This window comes from Sciurus carolinensis, chromosome 6 (genome assembly GCF_902686445.1).
Source record: "Sciurus carolinensis chromosome 6, mSciCar1.2, whole genome shotgun sequence".
NCBI lineage: Eukaryota > Metazoa > Chordata > Mammalia > Rodentia > Sciuridae > Sciurus > Sciurus carolinensis.
Window position 1 is genome coordinate 30,739,700 of NC_062218.1, and position 24,439 is coordinate 30,764,138.

A 24,439-nucleotide genomic window follows, 5' to 3' on the forward strand; every position below is an offset into this window, starting at 1 on the left:
AGATGAAAGCGATGAGTGAAGTGAACAATGTTGACTTCTGTTATTGATCATATCAAATAAATATAAAAATAAAATGGTTTTCAAAAATTTGAAATTTAAAAGTAAGACAGAAACCTAGTCTTCGCCTGACCTTTGGCATCTTCCAAACATATAAGCGAAAATCTGAAGACTGGTTTTCCTATAACTTTCTAACTTCCACTTCTGGGTTTACATGTTCTTTTGAATTCTTTGAATGGAGGAGTATGCTTCTAAGTGATGCTGTTCTGTTGACATCCATTTTCCTGAGAGTTCTTGCTAAGGATAACCAGACTGATGTTGGTCTTAGGCCTGGTACATAGTTAAGTATTTTTCCTGGATAATTCTAAATGAAAATAGCATTAGGCAACTAACAGATGGCCAAATTGAAAGAGTCATTCTTTTTAAATTTATGAACAATATTTGTAAATGCATCTGTTATTGTATTAAGTATGAAAATCATATCACTACATGCCTCACCCAATTGAGTAACTAGGTCAAATATTAAAATAATTTTCACATTTCACACCAAGATCCCCAAATAAATAATTCCTATGTAATATGAAAGTGTTGTCTAACAACACTGTTTCCAGTCACAGCCTTTAGAGACAGTGGAAATGTATTGCACACTTGCAAGACTTTTTAATACTTTGGCTTTCTTTATGATTTCAATAGATTTTATTTACATTTTCTTCTTGAGACACACAACAAATTTATTTCTAACATGAAAACCAATGTGGTATCATAGAAAACTTCACTGAAAATTCTACTACCTAGGAATATGTCCTCAACTCTATGAAATTGAATACTCAGGTGTGATCACAAAGAATACAGAATCTATTTCTGAACAACCTCTGGATGGTCGACTATATCAAAGAAATAAAGGTTCCACTCTTGCTACCCAGAATATTACCTTGCAATTTTGAAATTTTGTATTTGACTTGAACCACTGACATTTTAAAGGGATTATTGCATTTCCCCAGTGATCAGAGGAAATGATAAAATTCATGTGGACTTTTAAAAATGCTAAAAACATAGGTATAAAAAAGAAACTTTGGGACTCTACTCCTGTTTCACTCCATTTTATTCCTGAACGAAGACTATCTGTTGACATGGGACATAAAAATACCTGGATACATGTTAGGAGCCTCTCTTGGGTCTAGAAGGTACCTCTGCTGCATGGATTAGGAGACTTTTTCTTAAAGCAGATACATTTGTTTTCCTATTTCTTTTTTAAGCATGTGCATGCAGTTTAAAATTAGAAACACAAAGTTAGACATCTCTTTTAGATAAGATGAAGTAGATCAGTGTATAAGAGCAAAGCATTTGAAATTTTGGTGATAGTTTGTGAAATACTTGAAAATATCAAACAAATTAGATTATTAAATTGGAACTTTCAATCTAGTTATGTAACAATTCAAATCTCCCTGCATTTACAAAAGCAAATAAGCAAATTCTGAGCTGAAGAGCAAGATGAAGATAAATGTGTTACCTTAATTATAGTGGTGATCTGTATGCATTTGAAACACCTTTATCTCATATTTGCCAAAATATTTCACTCTTGTGCCCTACTGCATTTAGAAAAACTTAGAGTAATTAAAAAAAAAAAATCCTACCTATTCTGAGCAGAAAGATCAAAGAAGACTACAAACCAAAACGTACATAGTTTTAGTACTTTGCTCAATTTGGAATTAATTATTAATAGACCAGAAAAGACATTTTCACTCAGGAAACAATAATGGAAGAATATCAGGGAAATTGTTATTATAAATTATGTTTTCAAACAGTCTTCTATTTCTCTAAAGATTACAGTGATGAATAGTATTTAAAAATTGATTATGTAGCCAGGTTTGGTAGCACATGCCTGTAATTCCAGAGGCTTGGGAGGCTGAGACAGGAGGATCTGAACTTCAAGGCCAACCTCAGTAACTTAGAGATGCCCTAAGCAATTTGGTGACCCTGTCTCAAAATAAAATACAAGAAGTTCTGGGGAGGTAGTTCAGTGATAAAGAGTACCTGGGTTAAATCCCTAGTGAGAAAGAAAGATAGAAAGAAAGAAAGAAAGAGAGAGAAGAGAGGAGGGAGGGAGGGAGGAAAGGAAGAAAGGAAGGAAGGAAGGAAGGAAGGAAGGAAGGAAGGAAGGAAGGAAGGAAGGAAAGGAAAAGAAAAAAATGATTATATGAATTCCCATTAATTTTTCTACCTTAGCCAAAAAAAAAAAATCCTTATCATATAAGAGACAAAATATTTTTCATTGTGTTTTAGGCATAATAGGAAATAAGGCATTTACTGACATTCTGCTTGATGTGGTGACCCTGAACCTTGGAACAAACAACTTCCCAAGTGCATGGATGCATCTCACCCAACCCGAAGTAAGCTTCCATTTTGTTCATTCTTCAAAGTTTTTCATATTATTCTTACTTAATCAATGTGTCAAGAATTCCAAAATAACCTGCACTTACACAGCATCTGGCATTTAATAGGCAATCAATGAAATCTGAATGAATGAACAGATGAATGGAGTTGAAACCAAGACAGATAGCATATACATACTCAGTATTTGAAGAATGTTAATGATCTAACAATCAGTAAGGTTCAATCAGGGAGCTTCTATAATTACCAGATGCCATGACCCTAACTAGTCATAATAAATGATTCTTCAGTCCTAGTTTTCATCATAATCTGTTCTCTAAGAATGTCTCAGAAAACAAAACAGTTAAAGGTTTTACCCATGTGGGCAGAGTCCTTGCCCAGGCACAGCTATAACTTTTACCCCACCTGTGTGCATGGTAAAAAGTTAACTGGAGTCCCATATGTAAAGCAGCTGTGGAACAGTAAACAAAAACCATGAATGTCAAGGAAGCAAAAAAATGAAACGCTTTCTAGGTACTGCCTGGTGGAGATTTGTTTGTAAAACAAAAAAGAACTGAAGTCAAAACTGGCTCTGTTCTGCTTCTTTTATCTGAATCTTAACTCTGGAAGCCCAGCGGGTAGAGCTTCAACGTAAGAGTCATAGAAATATCCCAATGACATTTCCTGTTTTCTTTCAGTTGCAGGAGTTAACATCTTTATTGGTAGTAAACTCAGAGTTCGTGGACTGGCGGAAATTCCTGTTGGTGACAGCGATGCCTTGGCCCATCCCCCTGGAAGAGGAACTCCTTGAGACCCTGCAGAGATTCAAGGCTGTAGATGAGGCACAGACTGGCACCATCACTTTCGAGCAGTACATGCAGGTTGCTACCAGACCTGGTAGACTGGGAATACCACAATACTTTTGACCTAAGAAGTGTCATATTCAGTGATGTCACATCACAGGTCTCAGGCCAGTGTTTTACTCCTTGACAGTCCATGTCTAGGCAGCACAGGCAGCCAGCCAGTCAAAGCCCCAGGTAGAAGTATGGCTTCCATCTCCAGGGAATGCATCTAAAAAATTCAGAACTTGCTAAAGAACTAAGGGTTCAGAAAGAAGCCATGGTGAGAGTATATTTGACAAACTGAGTATAAAATGTCTGTGGGATATGTAGGCAGAAATAGCCAATCCAAAATGGCAGGACCAGAAGGGATTGCAAGTCACTCCTCTGTAGGTGGTTGATGAAGTTACGGATGAATGATTGTTACCACCAGATATCAGTGACGAGTTCTGCTTCCTCACATGTTGAAGTATAACACCAGAGAAGCACATCTAGGCAAGTGTAGAGTAGAAAGTAAGAAGCTTTATTAAAGGATAATAGAACAGACTTCTCCCAGGTGGAAGAAGGGGACCGAAAGGCGGAATTCGTGGTATGAGGAAGTCCTCTCCATTTTAAAAATCTAAAATTTCCTTTGCTCTCTGGCAATCTTCTCCCTTGTCTTGTTCATTTCCCCCCATCCTGTATAGTGACTGGGAGATGCCAGTGGGGTAGCCAGGGGTGAGCAGGTGGGCTGGAAGGACCAATGTGGAGTGCTAAGCAGGAAGGAAGTGGCAGCCCAGGGGGCATTGATTAGTAGCTCTCTGTCTGCTCAGTAGTTGCTTCATTAACAACTTTTTGGGGAGAGGTGGTATCAAAGGGCTCTGAAGACATGAGCATTCCAATCTCCCAGGGCCACTTTCCAATTTCCCAGACTCAGATAGGACTCCCTTTTCTCAATTAGAGCCAATAACCTACTTTACACTAACTGCCTGTCTTTACTTCTGGCTTCAAGATCACCCAAGGAAAGCAATATATATTCCCAGTGCCCACGTTCCCATTAGTCTTGGCAAGTAGAATGCAACTGGTGACCTCCACCAAGGTAATGCTGGTGGAATAAAAAGTAGAGAAACCAGACCGCAGAGGTTGGTAAATGAGTAAGTCTTTAGGAAGACAGAGAAATAGACGTTCTAGTTTTTAAATTAGGTGTATGAAAATTTGACTTAGTTTTGAAAAGTTTAAAAAAGGAAAGTGAAATTCCATAATTGGTAGGGACCTGAGTTACTAACTTTGCCTCTACAGATTGGATTCATCCCTTGCTCATCATTTCATGTTACTGGTCCACAACTAAAGAAGGAAATGTTCATAAGGTGCTAATTCTGAGACAGGTTCATAGTCTCCAGGGGCCTGTAACTCTCAGGTGCTTTGCCATTAAAATATCTCGTCCCTTTCTTCTTTTCTTCTCTTCTCAATTAACTGATGACATGATTTTTTTTTTTTTTTTTTTTTTTTTTTTTTTTTTTTTTTTTTTTTTTTTTTTTTAAGATGTCCCTGAGGTCTCCATGTGCAAACAGTTAAGCCAGAGTTAATAACACTTGAATCCTGAGGAGGTTATTCAAGGTGGAGCAAGACAGGTGTTTGGCTGATTGAACTCTGATATATTTGTCATTGTCATTGCCCAAGACTTAATATTTGTTAGGATGATTTTGTTTGAAGATGAAAACAGCAAAGCAAAACTTTAGATGGCTTAAGATCTTAAACAATGGGCACTCATGAAAACCTTCATTATTTACAGCAATGTGTCAATTAACACAGGATATCAATTTGAACATCCTTTTGTACAAACATGAAAAGAAAAAAGGGTGTTGGCGATTTTTACCAAAGTACTGAGCCAAAACCAGAAAGCTCCTCTACCAAAGGTGTGAATTTCTTAGAGAAAGTTGGATGTTGCCTCTAGTAGAAACTCAGAAATATGCACTTGAACACCACCTGTGTTTCGAGAAGAGCTGATTTCTGAGCTCTGCCCTCTCCCCTTCCCCTCTTAGTTTCTACTCCTTAGAAGACCCAGGACACCAATGCCATTTGGAGAGGCCCAGTTGACATTCCTGTTTGACTTTCCAACACTCACCAACTCACAGGGAGAGAGAGAAGAAAAAAATGTGGTTTCATGAAAAGAATCAAAACAGTTTCTAGGGCAAAATTTTATAAAATCTGGTGACAATGCCACATGGAAACAGTAAAATAGTGTAACTACTTCACTGAAATGAACTTTTCTGGGAGAAAATGGCTGTTGACTGTGTTTTTTATTTGCTATCTCTCTTTTCTTTTGACAAATTGCAAGCTCACAACAGTGGTGTAGGAGTGGATGATTTCTCCAACTTCTAAATTGGAAAAACAGGCCTGTTTGCCCTTTGTTCCTGGCCTGCTGAGCCTCACACTCTTGCCTCCACTGTGTAAATGTGTAGTGGAACTCTGATTTTGAAATGCAAATCATCTACCTGTGAGAACACATGTTGTTATCTGCTTACGAGTCAGTGTTCCAGGATCCAAATAGCACTCCTTCTTTAAGGAAAAGTGAGGAAAAAAAAAAAAAAAAAGAACTAAAAATTTTTGGCCAGGTTTTGATGAGAGGGTACAAAGAATATTTCCATATTTTACAGAGAAATCACCTAATAATTCAGTAAGGCAGGATGCAGTTAACTGAACCTTGATTGTAAATTTAAACCCCTTACAATATAAGTTCACATTTAACATTTCAGGTTGTTATGATTCTTTCTGATAGAGCCCTTTTGTATGTAAAGCACTTTGAAATGAACTTCTAATTTGCAAACTATCATATGCTTTAGAAGACTAAAATAAAGAATCCTGGGTTTAGGAACCATGGGGAAATGCTGCGCATTGAAACAATTAAACATGGAACAGATAGTTGGTTGAGAAATGAAGAGAAGAATAGGGAACCTTACCTCTGCTTCTTTTTGCCCCCATAACTTCTTTTCATATTTCCTCTTGATCGCTGGTTTTTGTCAATTTAATTAATGTTTCTTCCTACAGTTTTCTTCATGTCCCTTGTACTTGGGGTTCATTGAGCTTCTTGAATCTGTGGGTTTGTGATTTTTATCAAATTTGAAATTATTTTTAGGACCATTTTTTCAAATATTTTCCCACCCCATTCCCAATTCTTAAAGCCACTCACATATGTGTTTGTTAGACTATCTAGTATTGTTCCACAAGGTCGCTGATGCTTGATTATTTTTAGTCTTTTTTCTCTCTGTGATTTATTTTGTATTCATTTTCTATTGCTGTGTCTTCAAGTTCACTGATATTTTCTTCTGCAGAGTCAAGTCTGCTGTTAATAAAGTCTAGCATATTTTTCTTCTCATATATTGTATTTTTTGTCTTTAGAAGGTCACGTTTTTTTTTGATGTTTTAATTATATCTGTATTTTTCTTTACCTCCTAAAATATACCTACAATAACTTTTCTACATAACTGTTCTATATTTAGAATTGTTGTTTTAACATCCTTGTCTGTTATTCTGATATCTGGTCTCATTTCTCTTTTGGTGTTTTTCCTGGCTATGGGTAATACTTTCTGTCTTTTATATGCCTAGTAATTTTATACTGGATGCAAGGTGCTATAGATTTTATATTGTTGAGTACCCAACTTTGTTGTATATCATTACTGTAGTACATGCAGTAGTGTTACTTGGAATCAGTTTCATCCTTTCAAGGTCACAACAAGAATTGTGGAGGTGGGTCCAGAGTAGCCTTCACAGTAGGCAGTATCTGCTGGGGGCTCTACCCAATGCCCTGTGTATTAGGACTTTCTACTTTGGCTGGTGGTAACGTGAACTAATCCCTTTGGCTGGTGGTAACGTGAACTAATCCCAGCCCTGTGTGTCTCGGGAATTATTGAGCTTACTACTTTGCAGTGGTTCTTTCTCCAATTTCTTATATTCTCACGTCACACATGCACATAAGACTCTTTCGCACATCTCCAGAGCTCTCTCAGTCTGTGTGCGGCTCCAGACTCTGCCCTGTGAATTCTAGCCACCTTGACCTCCCTCAACCTAAAACCTGTCATCTGAATTCAGGAAGGCCTAGGGCCCCAGATGCTCCTCCTGGCAGCGTAGGCTGGACACTCATTTGCCTTCCTTCTTTCTAGAATAACTCCTGTGTTATCCATTGCCTGAGACCTAAAATATCTCATTTCAAATATGTAGTCCATTTTTCTTGTTTAAGGCAGAAAGGTGATTCTGTCCTTTATGATTCCATCATATCCAGAAGCATTAGTCTCACCTGTGTTCCTCATCTCTCCATTCTCCCATAACAGTGGTCCTTAGCTTCCACAGATCAGTCACTGGGCAAGGATTTCCACCTGGTTGGTGCAGAAGCATCTTACATTTAAAGCTTGAGCCCACACTGGACATTAAGCATTTTCTGGCTCTGCTCCCTCACAGGCTTCCACAGAGCCAGCATCTCCTTTGTTCCAAAAGGAAAAGAAAATCCAGTTCTCACCTCTATAGGTCACCAATACCATCTTATCTCTTAAAACACAGTTGTTCTTGGAAGGAAGGAAGGAAGGAAGGAAGGAAGGAAGGAAGGAAGGAAGGGGAGGGAGGGAGGGAGGGAGGGAACGAACATAGGCCTGAGTCAGGTTAAGCCATCCAGTGGCTCTTGACAGTAGGCAGTGTTGAGGACAGGTTGTCACTCTGGAAGACAGGGAGCAAGAACTGAGAACAAGACAGTTACATAAATGAAATGCTTACCAGATATAAAAATTAAATTGGCAAGACATTTTCTTGGAATACAACCATGTTATGCTTGTTCAATAGCAACATGAATGACTACTCCCAGAGGGATGAACTAAGTGCCAAGCGTGGGGCATAAGCAAGTCAAATTGTTCAGAGAGCTCAAGGAGGAACCCTCTGAGCAAGCATGATCTGAGCCAGGTCTGGAAAGATGTGCAGCCTTTCCTGGGAGGAAAGGAGGAAGGATAGAAGTCACGTAAGGTAGGAAGGATAGTGTGACCAAAAGAATGAGAATAGAAAAGGGTTCTGAGCAGAGAAAAACAGGACAACATTAATGTTTTGAGGAAAACATTATGAGTAAATGCTGAAACAAATGAGAGAGAGACTGGAAACAAAGCAGCTTGAACTACTGAGCGGCCCATGGCAGAGGTAATGGAGTCTACCAGAGTGGTAGGAGTGGGAATGGAGAGAAGGGAAAGATGGCAGAGGCATCGCCAAATCAGAACCTGGGAACTGGTGGTTCTTGTCAGATACTGACTGGAAGAAGAGCGATGTCATGAAAGAGGAGATCTGAGTCCTTGTCTGGTCATTCCACAGAGGTTTCTAACATTAACAGCACGTATAGCGGCAGGCAAGGCTCTGCAAACGCACAGGATGTGAGCAGCACATGTGGAACGTGAGCTGCTGTTACGGAAACACAGACCTCCAAAACGCAGCCGGTGCAAGTGTAACCTCCAGCAGTGACCCCTCGTTTCGCTGTGTGCTCCCACAGCTCGCACCCTAGTCTGTGGACTTGCACTTGTAAACTACACGTGCATTCTACAGCACCGATGTTACACACATCAAGTAAGCAAAAAGAAAGACAACAAAAGAGTGAGACAGAAAGAAATGCAAATGCAAGTTTCAGTATTTTCTCTCACACCGGCCATGGTGTGTGAGACCACTGCTCTGGAGACTGGAACAAGACTAGTTTGATCTCAGCCTTAAAGAGCCATTACATCTCAGCCGAATACCCTAATGATTTTCACTTTTACTTTTTGTGTAGGCTGGTCTGTGGTTTACGGGAGATGAAGACATAAAAATTCCAGAAAATCCTCTTGAACCCCTGCCATTTAACAGGCTGGAACATCTTATAGAGGTAATTACTGAGATTTTGTTTTAAAATCAGCATTATAGCACTGATCATTTTCCTCAGGTTCCTCCACTTGGGAAATTTGTTTTGGATTCCACCCTTTCTCCCCAGTTTCTTTGCTGTATCCACAAAAGACAGACTTTAATACTAAGACAGCGCAGAGAAGCTCTAGAGGTGGGCCTAAAATCTTAAAGTCCTGCTGTTTTCTAGACAATTTCCATGGAGTCTCAGGATTTGAAATCTGTCAAATAAGCTAAGTTGTTACTCAACCCATCTTTCTCTAAATTGCCTTTTCATTCTAAAATCTTTAGGATTAACATCTTATGCTCTTTCTCCATTTCTCTGTGGTTCTGTCTAACATAATATGGTGTTACCTGTGGAGCCCATCAGAGCTTGCTACCCTCAATATTATTCTCAATAATAACATTATTATTAATCTGTATCTCCAAGGCCACAATAGAAAGCAGGAGCTTAAACCCTGAAAGTCACTCACTCTGACTTCAGTGTAAATGTTTTAAAATATAAAAATATATTGTTGAGGGTAGATTTAAACATGGGAAAAACTCTGTGTAATATATTAACTGATCAACTTCTAGGAAGCCATAGTTCAAAATTGCAGTACAAAATCAAACGTTACTTTAGTAATTCCCTTCCACTGGATTTGTATTTTTTGAGCACATCTGCTAATGCTAGCAGGACAGCAGGTAAGAGAAAGGGGTCAGGGAATCACCAAAAAAGTCCAAGAAGGAGGCTGGCAGATGCAGGGATAGCATTTTATTTGTTGTTTCTAATGTGAAACTGGAGGGCTGAGACTAATTCTCCTAAAGACTTCGGGAGGATGGTCTCTCTGTGGTTCTGTGAACGAGTCTGCCAATAAGATAAATGAGGATCTTGAGCACTTGGGGAAACACTGGCAGCTTGAATGTTGTGCAGGTGAAAAGCACTTTCGTTTAAGTCAGAAGTTTTTAGAAATGTCACTTTAGGGCACAGCCTTTTAGTTGTTCACTCAGCAGTGAAATAGGAAGGGACATTTTGGTGCAAAGGGAAGATGTGGCTCTCACCTGCTGCTAGACAATTTCACGGAGGAAAGAAACAGTGGGAAGCTGAAGCAGGATTATGGAGCCTGATGAAGAAGTATTCTGATGGAACTGAAGATGGGGTGTGTGTGTGTGTTTGTGTGTGTGTGTGTGTGTGTGTGTGCGCGCACGCGCGTGCGCATGCGCATGTGCGTATGCAATGTCCATAAGACAGAAAAGATGAAGGCAATGGTGTTTCTCCATCCTTCCTCCAGTACCTAATGACTGGATGCTCAGTGATACACACATCAATGCTCTTAAAACGGGACGAAAGCACAGAATGCACTCTTTCTGAGCTGTGATGCCTCCATGGCATTCCAGCTTCTCAGGGCCTTGGGTTTTGTTATCCCTCTCTGGTGGGATTGTGGTGTAGTGTGATACCCTTAGAACAATAGTGGGCATGTAGTAAACCCTCTATCAGAGAGTCAGCTTTTCATCACTCTAACAAAATTCCTGACACAGGCTACTCCTACGAAGTAAACAGTGGTTAATTTTCACTCATGATTATGGAAGATCAGGTCTAAGATTGGGAAACCCCATGGCTTCAGGTCTCTAGTGAAGGCAGTACAACATGACAGGAGCATACGTGGGAATGAGTGTTCACATCTCAAACCAGGAATAAATACAGGAAGAGACAAGGGTCTTGCAATCCCTTTGGAAGTCATGTCCCCAATGACCTAAGGACCTCCCATAGGCTCCACCTCTTTAAAGTCCACAGCACCTCCCTGTATCACCATCCTGGGGACCAGGCTCTTACATATAGACCTCTAGGGACACTCACCCAAACCATAGCATTCAGTATTGGCTAAACAGAACTCAACCATACTAATTATACATGGAAGGTGGTTAATGGATGACATGCTAAAGAAAGTTGGACAAAGAGAAAACATAAACCAATTTTTTTTGTCATGCCTGTAATCAGAATAAGAAAAAACAAATGGGGGTGGAATATGTCCCCACTGAGAAGGAATTCTGGGGGTTGAAGCCCTGAACTCTGCTCAGTTCTACATCTCACTTGGGAACTTGAATCACTCCTTTCCCTTCCCCAGGCCTCTGTGTTGTCTTAGAGGGCTTGGGCTACAATTTAGGACCATACTCAGCTCCCCTGCTTTGCTGTCTGTGCCTTGTGACTCAGGGCCTCCTCCTGAGCCATACCCTGTTGAGCTCCTAAAGACAGGTCATTACCATTAACCCTGGACTTGGATGACCTCAGAGACCCAATCTCTGAATAAAAGGCCAGAATGCCTCACAAAAGGAATCCTGAGACATCGGATGCTGTAGTCACACCGTCTGCTGGCAGTGACAGTGCACTTCACTGGGTCTGCGGAGGCTCAGCCAGCACATCGCTCTCCACACCTGCAGCCCCATGAGGGACTGACCCAGCATTCAAGAAATCCTCAGTGTTTCCCTGAGAAAAGATGCTCGATTTCACCATAAATAAAATCCACCAGAGTTGTCTTACTCTCTTCTCCACAGTCCTGTCCACGTGACACCACATAACATCTTCCATTTCTTTAGACAGATTAATATTTGTTGCAGCCAGGTTCTTGGTTCAAACACTCGTTCAGATCTCATCCAATCCTGCCACTTAACTCCTCTCCCCACTCTTCATTCATAGCACCTCTTTCCTTGACCTATGTTCCTGAGGTTTCCATAATCACCATAAAATTTACTCCATTTATATTATTAATTCTTTATTGCCTACCTTCCCAAAATGTCAATTCCTCAAGAGTCGGGATCTTTATCTTCTTGCTACTAATTTTATTACAAACACCTGGAAAAGTCCATAACTAGCACATGAAGATGCCCAGTATTTGTTGAATGTGGAACATTGTGTTATTTTTTATGCCGCATATCGATTACCACACAATTAGGTCCGAACGATAGCTGTTTATTATTTCACAGTTCTGCAAATCAAAAGTCCAGGCATGGCTTAAGTGGGTTCTTTGCTCAGGGTTCTACAAGGCTGAAATCGAGGTGTTAGCTGGAGTTACAGTATCACCCAAGGACAATTCTAAGACTGGATCCAAGACTGGCTTCCCACATGGGCTGTTGACAGAATTCAGATCCACGCAGTTGTAGGACTGAAACCAGCAGCCCCTGCATCCTACCATCTGGCCATTTCCACAACATGGCTGTTTGCTTCATGGGTAGAAAGAGAGCATCTCTCTCTGGCTTCTAATTTCTCCCTGAATAAAAGAACCTGTAGATCCCACTGATCTCTAAAATTCTTTTCCACTTTGTAACATAACAGATTTTATGCATTTTCCTACCAAAATTATTTCATTTATATTTGTATTGGTAATATCAAATTTCAGAAATTATTTTCCAGACTTACCTTCATGTATGTCTAATTATATTTGCTCATAGTTGTAAGGGTTGTTGGTTACAAAGAAGAGCAAAAGGGAAATAACCTCTAGATCTAGTAACTTCTCAAAATGTGGGTCAGGACCAGCAGCATCAGAATCATCTGGGGACTTTCTAGACATGCAGAACCTCAGATAGCTCTAGAACCCTCCACTTAACCTGCATCCACATTTTAAAAAGATTCTCCAGGTCATTAAATACACAGTTGAGCAGAGTTGGTAAAGGAAGCCAGTAAGCTTCCCCAATAAGGTTGCACAGATGCCTAGGTGTGGAATCTGTGTCCCAGGGCTCAGTTCTGCGGGCTCAGCTCTGTTGGCCCCAGAGGATATTAGGTGCCCAAACACTGACTCCTCATGTTGCCAAAAGCACAAGACACTGGATGAATGAATGTCAGCTTAGTCATTCAGAAAGAAAAATACCTAACAAATCAACATTCAGTGCATATCATACTGTCCCCCTGGATGTGAATCCACATTGGAAGGAATCACTGAAGGCTAGGAGGTTGAGGGACAAGTTCAAAGCAGACGAACCAGTTTAAAGACTTGAGTGGCATCATGCCCTCTCCCTCCTGCCATTCCTCACAGGGAGGGATGGGCCACAAGGCTCATATTTAGGTTGAAGACCCAGATTGTCTGGATGATTCAGAGGACAGACAGTGGGTCCTTGTTCTTGCCTTGTCCTTTCTCTACTTAACATTATAGTCTCCACTTGCCTTGATTATTGCATTATCCCGAGTATGTAAATACCATTGATTAGCACACAGTTGTCTTTGTCATTAGAATTCCGAATCCTACTTTTCAACTTTTTTACTGAGAATGCTCTTCAGTTAATACCACTCATTACTAATTCGGCCCTTGCAGGGTAACTCCACTCCAGTGCTCCTGCGGGGTTACTTCACTGCCTTGATGACCTGCTCACTATCAGATGTACCCCAGTTTGTCGTCGATTGAAATTCTTTTTGTGTGACAGTTTTTCTTTAGGCTGTTTGCTGACTTTGAGGAGGACCCACCCCAGCTTGACTACACTCAGATGCTGCTCTATTTCGCGTGCCACCCAGACACTGTGGAAGGGGTCTACAGGGCCCTCAGTGTGGCTGTGGGGACCCATATCTTCCCACAGGTTGAAACTCCTATGATGGCTGCAGAAAAGGTAATCACATTTCAGAAGTGGACTAACTCTGGGCTCTGGAGGGGGATCCCAGAAGATCTAAACTGTCAAACAGATACTCGGTTCTGGTTTTTGTTTGTTTGTTTTTTTCCCATGTTTCCCCCAGTGCCTAATATAATGCTTTACACATGCTGGGACTTCAAAGATGCCATTCTCAACTGCATGAAGAACTGGGGACCCAAATTCTATCAAACACTTTTGTGGTAAAATCAAAATCCATTCAAAGTTTCTTGTTAGAATTGAAGTTTGCTCTGGAAAGGACAGTGTTTATTTTGCATGAAATGCTGATCCTGAGAAGTGAAAATGAAGAAGCTATCAACCCCAACCTGTTTGTCATACTCTATGGAAACTGTATGTAAAGTAAATTCAGGTCTCAGATGCATCCCACACATATGTGACTCTTGGTAGTATTTTGGGGCAAAGCCAGGCCACCTGAAGTCTGCAGGCACTTTGTATCACCTGCACCTGGTGAAGTTTAATATCTAATCAAGGTACCACTACAGATGGCCCTTCAGATTTCTAAGGAATGGACACTGCCTTGCTTTTGAGGTGGAAAAACCTCAGGGGAGGGTACTAAGTAACACATTCTGAGGTGGCCATTTACAATCTGTGTGACTTTTGATTCTTCTGTTCTTTGGGAGACAGAGCTGAGGCCCTCCTGATGGGATGCTTGTTTCTGTTCTGGGATGCTTAGGAAGTCTGGACTAGACAGCAGAAAAGGGAAGTAAAGAGACCTAGTAATTCAGGCAGGACTTTATCTACCCAGTGAATCCTGCTGTTAAATTATTCCCACCTTGAATTTCCAACCCGTCTTGTGACCTCCAAAGTAGCTTCACATAGTCGACGTTCTATCAATGTCTCCTGGGAAACAGGGTTGGGAAAGATTGAAGGAGGGGAGAGAGGGAGAGCGAAAGGAATGGAGTCCAGTCTGCAGGGCACAGAGTAGGAGGGAACACACTCCAGGCAGGCAGAGGCAATAGTGAGATCCAAGCAACCGACTTGAGCTGAAAAGATCAGAGGAAAGGAAGCTGTGTTAGAGCTGTTGCCACGGCAACAGACAAGCACCTCCGTGGGTGGCAGTCAGGCCAGCTAGCACTGAGGTGCTGAGTCCCTGAGTCACTCATTCAATTTATGCTAGTGCCCCGCCCAGGAAGCAGCTCCCCTTGAGTGCTTCTCTCAAGAGCCCTTTTAAAATCCAAGGACACTGTACGGGAACAGCGCTACACAACAGAGACCAAATGTAGGCGTGGGGATGATGAAGGGGCAAGGGAGGCACCTCAAGTCTCTCTCACAGCCTTACCTGCTATTCCTGACTTGGAATGAACCCCAGGAGCTTTTGAAACGCAGGATCTACCTGCCTCCCCCATTCTTGTTCACCCCTGGTCCTCACATCTCGTCTCCAATTATGCCACTCCATTTCTGAGCCCTTTCCAACTGTGTTCTAGTTTCCTGGGCAACCTCATCCCGGGAGGCCATAAGGAGCCTATTCAGAAATAACACCTCCAGCAGATCCATATTCACTCCCAAGACGTTCAATCAGATCTCTGCTTTTGCTTTCTGCATAAACAACTGGAAATCTCCTCCCAAGTTTCATTCTTCCTTGGTCTATCTCTGTAGCTCATGCTGATTTTATTCAATGTGTTTCAGGTATGTTTAAAACCCTGGTTTCTTGGGTAATTTCAAAGAAGCTCTAGAGCAATGCATTCATCAGTAAGCACTAGTCCTGGTGAATCTTTAAATAAGTGACATTTGGGGAAAATGGTCCATTGTCTGCAGTCTGTGTGGCATGGGGTTGTGATATTTGAATTTAGTAAATTATGAACTTGAATCTCCCACACAATACAAGTTTTGTAAAAGCATCTCAGAAACAGTGTCTGAGGCTCTTGGTTCAAAGTGCATACATATCCATTCCATTCATTGCTTTGAAGCTTTGCCTACCTTTGTTCCCAGAACTGACCTTATTTTCTGCCTTCTGAGATAGAAGACTGAGCTGATTGAATGAGAAATGCACGGCAGGAAAGTGTACAGGCACCATTCTGGGGAGGCACTTATTGGAATCTCTGAGGCCTGTTTCTGAGAGTTAGCCAAGTGTGACACAGCACTGGACAGTGCCACTGTTCCCCTGAGCAGAGAATAATGGGAGTCTCTAAGTGATTTTGATGCTACTAATAATTACTCATTCATAAACACTGACTTTTCATCCAGCTGGCATTACTGGTTTTGTTCCTACACCCACATTCAAAATTGCTGTCTTTCAGGAGAAACCCTTTTATTGCACAATTTTCAGGACCTCCAGGATGCTGAACTAGCTCCTTTATTTTGACCTGGAACTCCATCCTTTCCCACCCTTCACTGGTCACTAAACTTATTCTGTCCTGATCCCCAGAGAGCAAAAACAGCAAAATTTTAAAAAGCATCCTCTGACATTAATAAGTTCAGGATTCTTCACTCAAAAATGTCAACTTCTTACATGTTTACCCTTTGGATAAAAAATTCATTTATTCCACAATGCTTACATTAGACCTTTATAAAACAAAATCCCTCCCTAATTATGTAAATAATTACAGACAGGCCAGGTTTGATCATTGTTTTATTTTGGTATTGCCTAACAAACTATTCATTTATTTTGGCTTTATCTGGTTCACACAGCACCCATGCTACATTCTGAATAGAAGATTTCCATTTTCTATTCATTAAGATGCTTCACATCCTCTGTTCATTTTCTATACTAAATATTCTGTTGCCCCAGGAAATTATTGATGGGAAACCAATGCCATGATCTCCAAGATTCTGAGGTGGAGAGACTAAAGCCAGTGTCACTTTCCTGCCATGCAGCATTTTTAATTGTTTAGTTAGAGAAGAGGTTGAAATACATATATGTGTTTCAAAAAATCTCCAACTGGTAGAGTCCTCCTGTTTTTAAGAGTCAATTAAATTCTGCTTTTGCTTTCTGCATAAGCAAATGGAAATCTCCCCCCATGTGTCAATCTTCCTTGGTCCATCTCTAGTTCATGCTGATTTACCAAAGGATATAAGGATATGGAAACCCAACTAAAGCCAGGTGACCACCCAGAGTTAAAAGCAAATGCAGTCTTCATCACACTTCCCACAGTCCTTCCAAAATCCCTCATAGGGACAGAGTCTTCATTTTATTTCATGTCATGATTCTTGTATGGAGGACACTTATATGACTCTTTGGAAAGAACTTTGTAATCTATGCACTTAATACTTCAAATGAGTTGAATATGTACAAACATTGGAACCCTCCTGAATTAATACTTTTTCCTTTCTTAGGAAAGAAGAAATCAGAATTCAGGGATTCTCTGACATATGACCAACAATATCCCAAAATATCCATTTCCCTGTGGCAAATCATCATTATCAGAAAAGATGCATACACACACACACTCACAGCATATGTGTATGAATAGAAATTTACTGTAGACAATTCAAAAATTGTAAAACAAAGGAAAAAATAAACCATCCTTTTCACTACCCAGAGGTAACCACTTTTAACTCTTTAATGTATCTGTGCCCTTTATTTTTGTTAATGAGGCTCGATACATAAGAAAACGAGGACCATAGTGTATTTATTACTTTGCTTTGTTGTTTTTATCATACTTATTCTACCATGAGTGGGGTTTTTCTGTGTGTGTGTTACTAGGTATTCTTCTAAACCATAATTTTCATGGTGGTATAGTATTCTATTACAGAAATGTGGTTTGTGATGCCATTCTCTTTTTGGAATCACAGGCTTTCTATTTTTCCTGTAATACTGAATGATCATCCATATCCAAAAGTCTTTGGGTCCATGAATATTTATTCAGAATCAATTCCTAGATTTATAATTATAGAGCCAATGGATAGAAACATTTCTCAGGCTTTTGATACATAAGAAATTACTTCAGACACAATTTACTCTTTGCCAGAATCAAAATGCATCTGAGTTCACGGCTCTTAGCCAAGTTTCAAAGAACTGCATTTAAAAAAAATTCCAACTTTATGTTCAATATGTTTTCTATTTTGCCTTCTAAATGTGTGGTTGAGTTACCTTACAGTAGCCAAAGAAATATTCCTGAAGCTCTTAGAATCCGTCAAGCTTGAGAAATTAATTTGCCATAACCTCAACTGCAATAAATTCAAAACAAATCCTGTTAAAATTCTATATTCACGTATAGAAGTCTGGCACCCCTTACCCTAATTTATTTCAGTGTTCATTTTGTTGAGGAATTCGATGTCCCTGGCGGTGCCCTCAGAGCAGGGTTGATGGGGATGAATAAGACACTCCCACCTTGAGGCATCTGACCGCCACAAGCAAAATTGGCCTAGGATTTTACATTGTGATTTTTTTTTATTTAGCTTTTAATTTTTCTCAGACCGCATTTTGATTCATTGTACACAAATGGGATACATCATTTTGTTTCTATGGTTGTACACGATGTAGATTCATACCATTCGTGTAATCATACATGTACACAGGGTAAGGATCACATGGTGATTTTTGATGCATCCGGCGCATTCTCTTGCCCACTCTGTTTAGTTTGGGAAGACGCGTCATTCCACTGCCTCAGTGTGTGACGAGTCCGTGTGTCCCACACGCCTCTGTTGAGGGTAGGACTTCCGTCCGGATTCACATCCTCTTCATTGATTTTGGCAGACCTCCTCCTCTACGGATATGAGCCACACTGAGGAATTTCCCGAACCCGAGGAAAACGTTGCTCGAGAGGAAAGGGAACCAAAGGAGGAAAGGGATGAAAGGGAACAAAAGCAAGAAGAAATCCCTGACAATGTAAACACTGAAAAGATCTCCTTGGAAACCCTACTGAAAGTCTTCCGGGGAGGAAATGAAGTCCAGGACACTAACAGATTTTCCAGTCACCTGAAGACAGAGAACATTTATGCAGAGGTTGGTTAGATTTGTTTTGTAAAAGAAGAACCCATACATAAGGAGAGTTGCCCTCAATTTCAAGCACATTTTCATGGCATTACTCTGAAAAATGTATCTTGTATAGAAGTTACAGTAACTCCCATTCATTATCTGTAGTAATAGCAAAGCTAATTAAATTCATTTTTGTTTTTCCTTAAAGAGCTTCATACAGACCTTTCAGGACCTAGGTGCCAAGAACCTGGAGCCAATCGAAGTTTCTCTTCTCTTGAAGCACCCTTTTGTTCAGGACCTGATTGCTAATTATTCAGACTATAAAATTCCAGTGAGTATGAACCAAAGTTATCCTAATTCTAGTGGGCTCAGGCTCAGGGCATGCTGGGCATTCTAATGTGGACTAGCAAGGAAGGAGAAGAAGCTGAACAAGGCCGAGCAGTCAGCCTGCCAGAACCACGGGACAGGAGACTCATGAGCATTTGAGGCATTCTCTGTATCTGGGATCTGCTTCATCAATGCCATGGTGCTACCTCGAGTCTACACCCCAAGGCTGGAGGTAGTAATATTACAGCTTATGGACCATCAGGACTCTGGATAATTCTAGTCACATAGTGATGCTCCACTAAAACAGAAGATTATGACGAGTGGGATCCCTCCTGCCAAAAAAAGGTAGCCAAGACCCTGGTCTTAAGCCAAGTGCTGACATAGTCCTCATATGTAACTCATAGAATCCACTGTGTACATAATAGAAATGAGAGTGCATGCAGCAGGTTTCAGGGAAACAGTGTACAAAATGGGGAAGATAGGGACGAAACCCAGAGAAAGTGGGCCAACCCTTTAGATGAAAGGAAGAACGGCAGCTCAGAGATTACACAGTTACCAGGCAGATCTCAGCCACACATGCTAACCCCGCATCCACTGTTACTAGTCCCAGGTCGTTAACAGCAGGGGCTCAGCAGGCAGAGTCTGACACCAACCACTTTCAGAGTGCAAGCTGCTGCAGTCCTCTCTCATACCAGTTTTCTAAGCATGAAGTCTCTCTATTTGACTCCTACTACCTATTTATTGGACTACAAAGGGCTTGCTGAGCTTGAGATAAAAGCACTTTCACTTTGGTAAATGCAGGTGGTCTAAGAAACATTTTCTCCTGACTTTTCAGTGATAGTCTATTACCTTTTGAAGGTTTATTCCTATGCCCAGACATGAAACTATCTAGTCTTAATTATCTTTGTACCAAATTTGTTTGCTCTAAATTTCTGATCCATTTTTGTTGGTTTGTTTTGTAGTGCTGGGGATGGAACCCGGGACCTTGTGCACGCTAAGCAAGCAATCTACCACTGAGCTACACCCCCAGCCCACTGGTTCCTTTTAATGTTAAATTTGATTACCTGTATTAGTCCTCATTGAAATTGATTTCTAACAAGTTAGGAGCTTTCAAGACACTAAGCACATCCAGGAGTGAAATATAAGTACAGAATTTAAGAACACAGGCTCTGAAGTTATAAAGCCATGGGATGGAATCTCTTGTCTAATCTGAGTTTAACTGCCTCCTAATCCTGGCTATCTCATCTTAAATGGGGATAACAGTCATTCCTGTTCAAAGGGTGGTGATGAGGATAAGTTTTACCATGCTTGTTAAGTGTTTGGCATGGTATCTGGCATGTGAAAAATGCTATAGAAATGATGGATATTTTTATCATTGATACTGAGCAGCTACTACTGAGACCAGTAGTACATACTTCCATGGGAGAGAGAAAAAATAAGTACAAACTTAGCTGCTGTTTCAAACAAATTTCACTTACATTTGCAAGATAATTTTTTACATTCAAGAATTACAAGAGAATGATATTTAAAGTAGACTAATCAAGTACGAAATTATAGGAATTCAAAATATGACCGTTTGTGTGCTAGAAGCATGGAGAGAATCTTCCCAGGATAAGCTGGATCTTGAAAGATGGCCAGGGTTTTAGAAAGTGGGGCAGGAGAAAGGAAGCCTGTGTGGATTTTGGTAGTGGGTGGCAGCTTCCTAGGTGAAAGGGAGGTCTGGCCAGGGCATGGAAGATGAACCAAGAGGAACAGGATCCCATCCCTTGAAGAGTCATCTGTATAGAGTAACCCCACTGAATTAGTAAAATCAGGCTAGATTGCAAAGAACCCTAGGGATTTGGATTTGATCTGAAAAGCAATGAAGCATGAATAGGCTTCTGAGCAGGAGTGTGCAATGATATTGATTTCTTCATACATATTTTTTCCCTTAACCATGTCATGTCATTTTGTCATATTATATAAGATGGGTTTCACAGGCACGTCATTTAGCCCATCACTAAATTGCTGAGGCTAACCTCAAGCTTTTGATCCTCCTGCCTCAGCCTCCTGAGTTGCTGGGATTACACACATGCCACTGGGCCTTACTTAGTTCCTTCAACTTCTGCTTTCCTTGTCTTTCACATCTCCTCCCTGTGACTGCATGGAAATAGTTTGGAAACTCATCCAAATGAGAGGATGGGAAACAGGAAACTACCCCAAATGGGACTCATCCATATAATTGTGAATCAGCAAGAGTTGCGCCAATGACCTGAAATGCCTAACGTTTGATATTTGACAAAGAGTCCCTTTCCAGTAAGGTACTCTACTCTCATTTTTGCTAACACACACACACACACACGCACACATGCACACACACACACACAAAAAGAAAAAAAAAAAAAAAAGGAAGGAAGGGAGGGAGGAAGAAAAGAAAGGGAGATAGAGAGGGGAAAAATCCTCCAAGTTGAGGACTCAGGGGCTGTCGTCCTTGTCCTGTTGGGCTTCTTGCTCCAGATATCCATGTACAAGTAAATAGATCATATTTTTAAAATGAACTTTAACCACAGTGATGTTATTTGAAGATCGTTCAAGATAAGCAAAGCAAAAGCTACAGTGTGGTTTTTCAGGTTAAAATGTTTGCTGTATAAACAGTGGGAAGCAAAGTTTGTTTCCTAACTGCTGTGTTTACAAGGTCTGTATTTAGAAGCAGCAACGTTTTAAAATACACGTTTGAAAACATTTGAGTATGTGTAGTTTTGATGGTAAACTTTAACTTTTGCTCCTATCATAAGGTGAACTGGCTTTGAACTTATGAGAATGGGCTCTGGAACCACACGCATGAAGTGTGTGACCTTGGGCAAGCGACCTCAAGAGGCCTTCTTTGAATACTGTGTTCATAATAACCAATGCTAACCTGGGCAAGTTAGTTTGATGATTAAGGAATGAGGTGGTGTGTCACTCCGTAGCATGTCAGATATAGTTAAACCAGGCTTGGCTAAATTTATAGCTGAAATCAGGGGCCATGATTGTTAGCAGCAGGGGATGAAAGGGAGACCATTCTGTCACTGTTTTATTCTTCCATTTTTTTATAGAAAAGTAGTCTGTTGCACTAAAACTCTACAAATCTGTAGAAATTAATTTAGCATTACATTTTTTCTTTTAATAAACAGTGAATACTCTCTTTTATTCTTTATAGAAAAATACTCTTTTGACTTGCCATTACAGGCCAGAGTCTTCATAATTACTTTCACAAATGTTATTTAATCTAAGATGACAACTCCATTATTAGATGAGGAAACGGGGGTTTCCAAGGGAACAACTAGTCAGTTGCAGAGTAAGAATCAAACTAAACAGAGAAGAATTTTCTCAAAGAAGAAAACTATAAAACAACTTACTAAGGTCTGCCATATATTAAGTGATCATTCATCCTAAATTCTTTATAAATATTTTTAACTTCACTTTGAATGTTTTCTCTTAGGATATTAAAATGATTTTCCAGAGAAGTGAGCAGGTACAAGGAAGTGATGGAGAAAGATCACCTTCAAGACTTACAGAGGAAAAGAAATGAAGACAGAAGAGTGTGAATTTTTTTTTTAATTTGTCAATGAATCTTCCAAAAATCAAATGTGACCATGGAGTCTGTTGTATATGTTATTGTGAGGTAGACATGACCAGTTTATAAGAGGGCCTAAAGAGGGGGACCTTGCTCAACGCAAGGAATCTTCTATCATAAACCTTGAAGGAAAAGAGCAAAAATCCAAAGTAAGCAAGGGTGTAATTTGAAGTGATTCTGAAAATAGAAAGCACCAGAAATAATATATTAGAAAAAAATAACACAGGGACATCATGAATGCTCCCTATAAGAAGTATTTATATTAGGTGAATACAGTGAAAAGTCCCCCAGAACTGCACATCAGGGCAGAACCACTCTGTGTCTTAGGGTTCTTGCTGCATGTGACATAGAACTTCAAGATTCATCCCAGTAACCAAGGAGATGACTGCATTATCTAATTGCTAGTATAGCCATGCTCCTATCGTCTATTCATGATTGTTTCTCAAAATAATGTTTCTCTTGTAGTTGTACAGTTATTTCATTTCACTTGATAAATTAGAAACTCAAATGAGATTTATCTCAAGAGAGTGTCTTAGAAAAATGACAGGTGACTGGGCTTCTCTGACACCCTTTCTTGGGCCTCCTCACTAATTGCTCCCTCTAAGGATCTTTTTGGTGGATCCTCCTCTTCTGCTCAACCTCCAAATGCTGCAGGGCCCCAGGCATCAGTCTTTTTTTTTTTTTTTTTTTTTTTTTTTTTTTTTTTTTTTTTTGTGGTGCTGGGGATTGAACCCAGGGCCTTGTGCTTGTGAGGCAAGCACTCTACCAACTGAGCTATCTCCCCAGCCCCTGGGCATCAGTCTTATCTAACCATAGCCAGTCTCTGGGTCTCACCCATTTCCATGATTTTAGGGGTATTATAGAGGCTTATATTCCTAAAATTTCTATTCTCACTCTCCTCCAAAATTTAATCTTCACTTTAATACCCACCTGATTTCCACATTGATGGCTAAGAGTCATGTCAAATTCAACATGCCTGAAGCAGAATTCCTGATTTTCCTCTCCCTCAAACCTATTTTCCTCTACATTCTTCCCTATTTTGGGCAACTTGATCCTCCTTTTGTTCAGACCAAAGACCTTGAAGTCATTCTTGACTTCCTTCTCTCTCTCATCCTACCTCCAGTTCATCAGCAGATCATGTAGGACATGCCTTCAAAATGCATCTATGATCTAATAGTCTGGTCCAAGCCACCCTCATTTCTTGCCTGGATTATTGCAGCAGCCCCCTAACCTATCAACCTCTTCCTGCTTTGCACCCCCTACAGGCGATTCTCACCACAGCAGCCAGAGGGAGCCTTTGCAATGGCAAGTCAGGCCATGACTTCCTCCTGCTCCAAACTTGCATTGGCATCCTATCTCACACAGAGTCCAGCCCAAGTCCTTATCTTGACCTTACACCCTGCTAACTCTTCAATCACATGCATCTGCTATTCTCCCCCTTTCTCACTCTTCTTAAACAACAAACCCACCTTTGCCCTTGCTATTCTCTGTTTAGAATGATTTTTCTCTCCCATCTCTAGACATCTTGTCTTCTGACTTCCTTTGGGTCTCTTTTCAAATGTCACTTTGCCAATAAGGTCTTCCCTCACTATCTAATGCAAAATAGGAGCAATCTACCACATCCTACTCCCTACTCTTATTTTTCTCTATTGCGCTTGTCAGCATCAGGCAAACTATATTTTTATTCTTTATATCTTGCTCCACTGAGTGGCAAATCCCACAAATCGGGGTTTTATGAATTTTTTCATTGCTGTCCCCTAAGACTAAACTCACAACCAGCTTTGTGTTGATACATCTGTGCAAAATATGTTGAAATATCCCATTGAGATTGATCACTAAAACAATGAGCTGTCCAAGACAATTTCTATTGTTAGTAGGAATTATATTCCATTTCTAGAAAGTGATTTATTTCCTAGTTTTGCTTCTTGTGAGCTAAGAGTTACCCGGGGCTCCATTCTCAGAACC

The 24,439-nt window shown here is 40.4% G+C and overlaps 1 protein-coding gene across 4 annotated transcripts in view; it reads left to right on the plus strand.

Annotated features, from left to right (window-relative positions):
* The window catches only part of Spef2 (sperm flagellar 2), a 194,810-nt gene that overhangs the window by 168,582 nt on the left and 1,789 nt on the right, over positions 1-24,439 (plus strand). For 3 of the 4 annotated variants that reach the window (XM_047556225.1, XM_047556222.1, XM_047556223.1), the window contains 7 exons: positions 2,281-2,387; positions 3,066-3,248; positions 8,977-9,069; positions 13,476-13,655; positions 18,331-18,579; positions 18,761-18,883; positions 22,340-23,083. In XM_047556225.1, the coding sequence (XP_047412181.1) occupies positions 2,281-2,387; positions 3,066-3,248; positions 8,977-9,069; positions 13,476-13,655; positions 18,331-18,579; positions 18,761-18,883; positions 22,340-22,429 (1,025 nt within the window). In that variant the 3' untranslated portion in view covers positions 22,430-23,083. Of the gene's footprint in view, positions 1-2,280; positions 2,388-3,065; positions 3,249-8,976; positions 9,070-13,475; positions 13,656-18,330; positions 18,580-18,760; positions 18,884-22,339; positions 23,084-24,439 lie in introns of those variants that run through there. The other variant, XR_007109151.1, reaches the window with a different exon arrangement.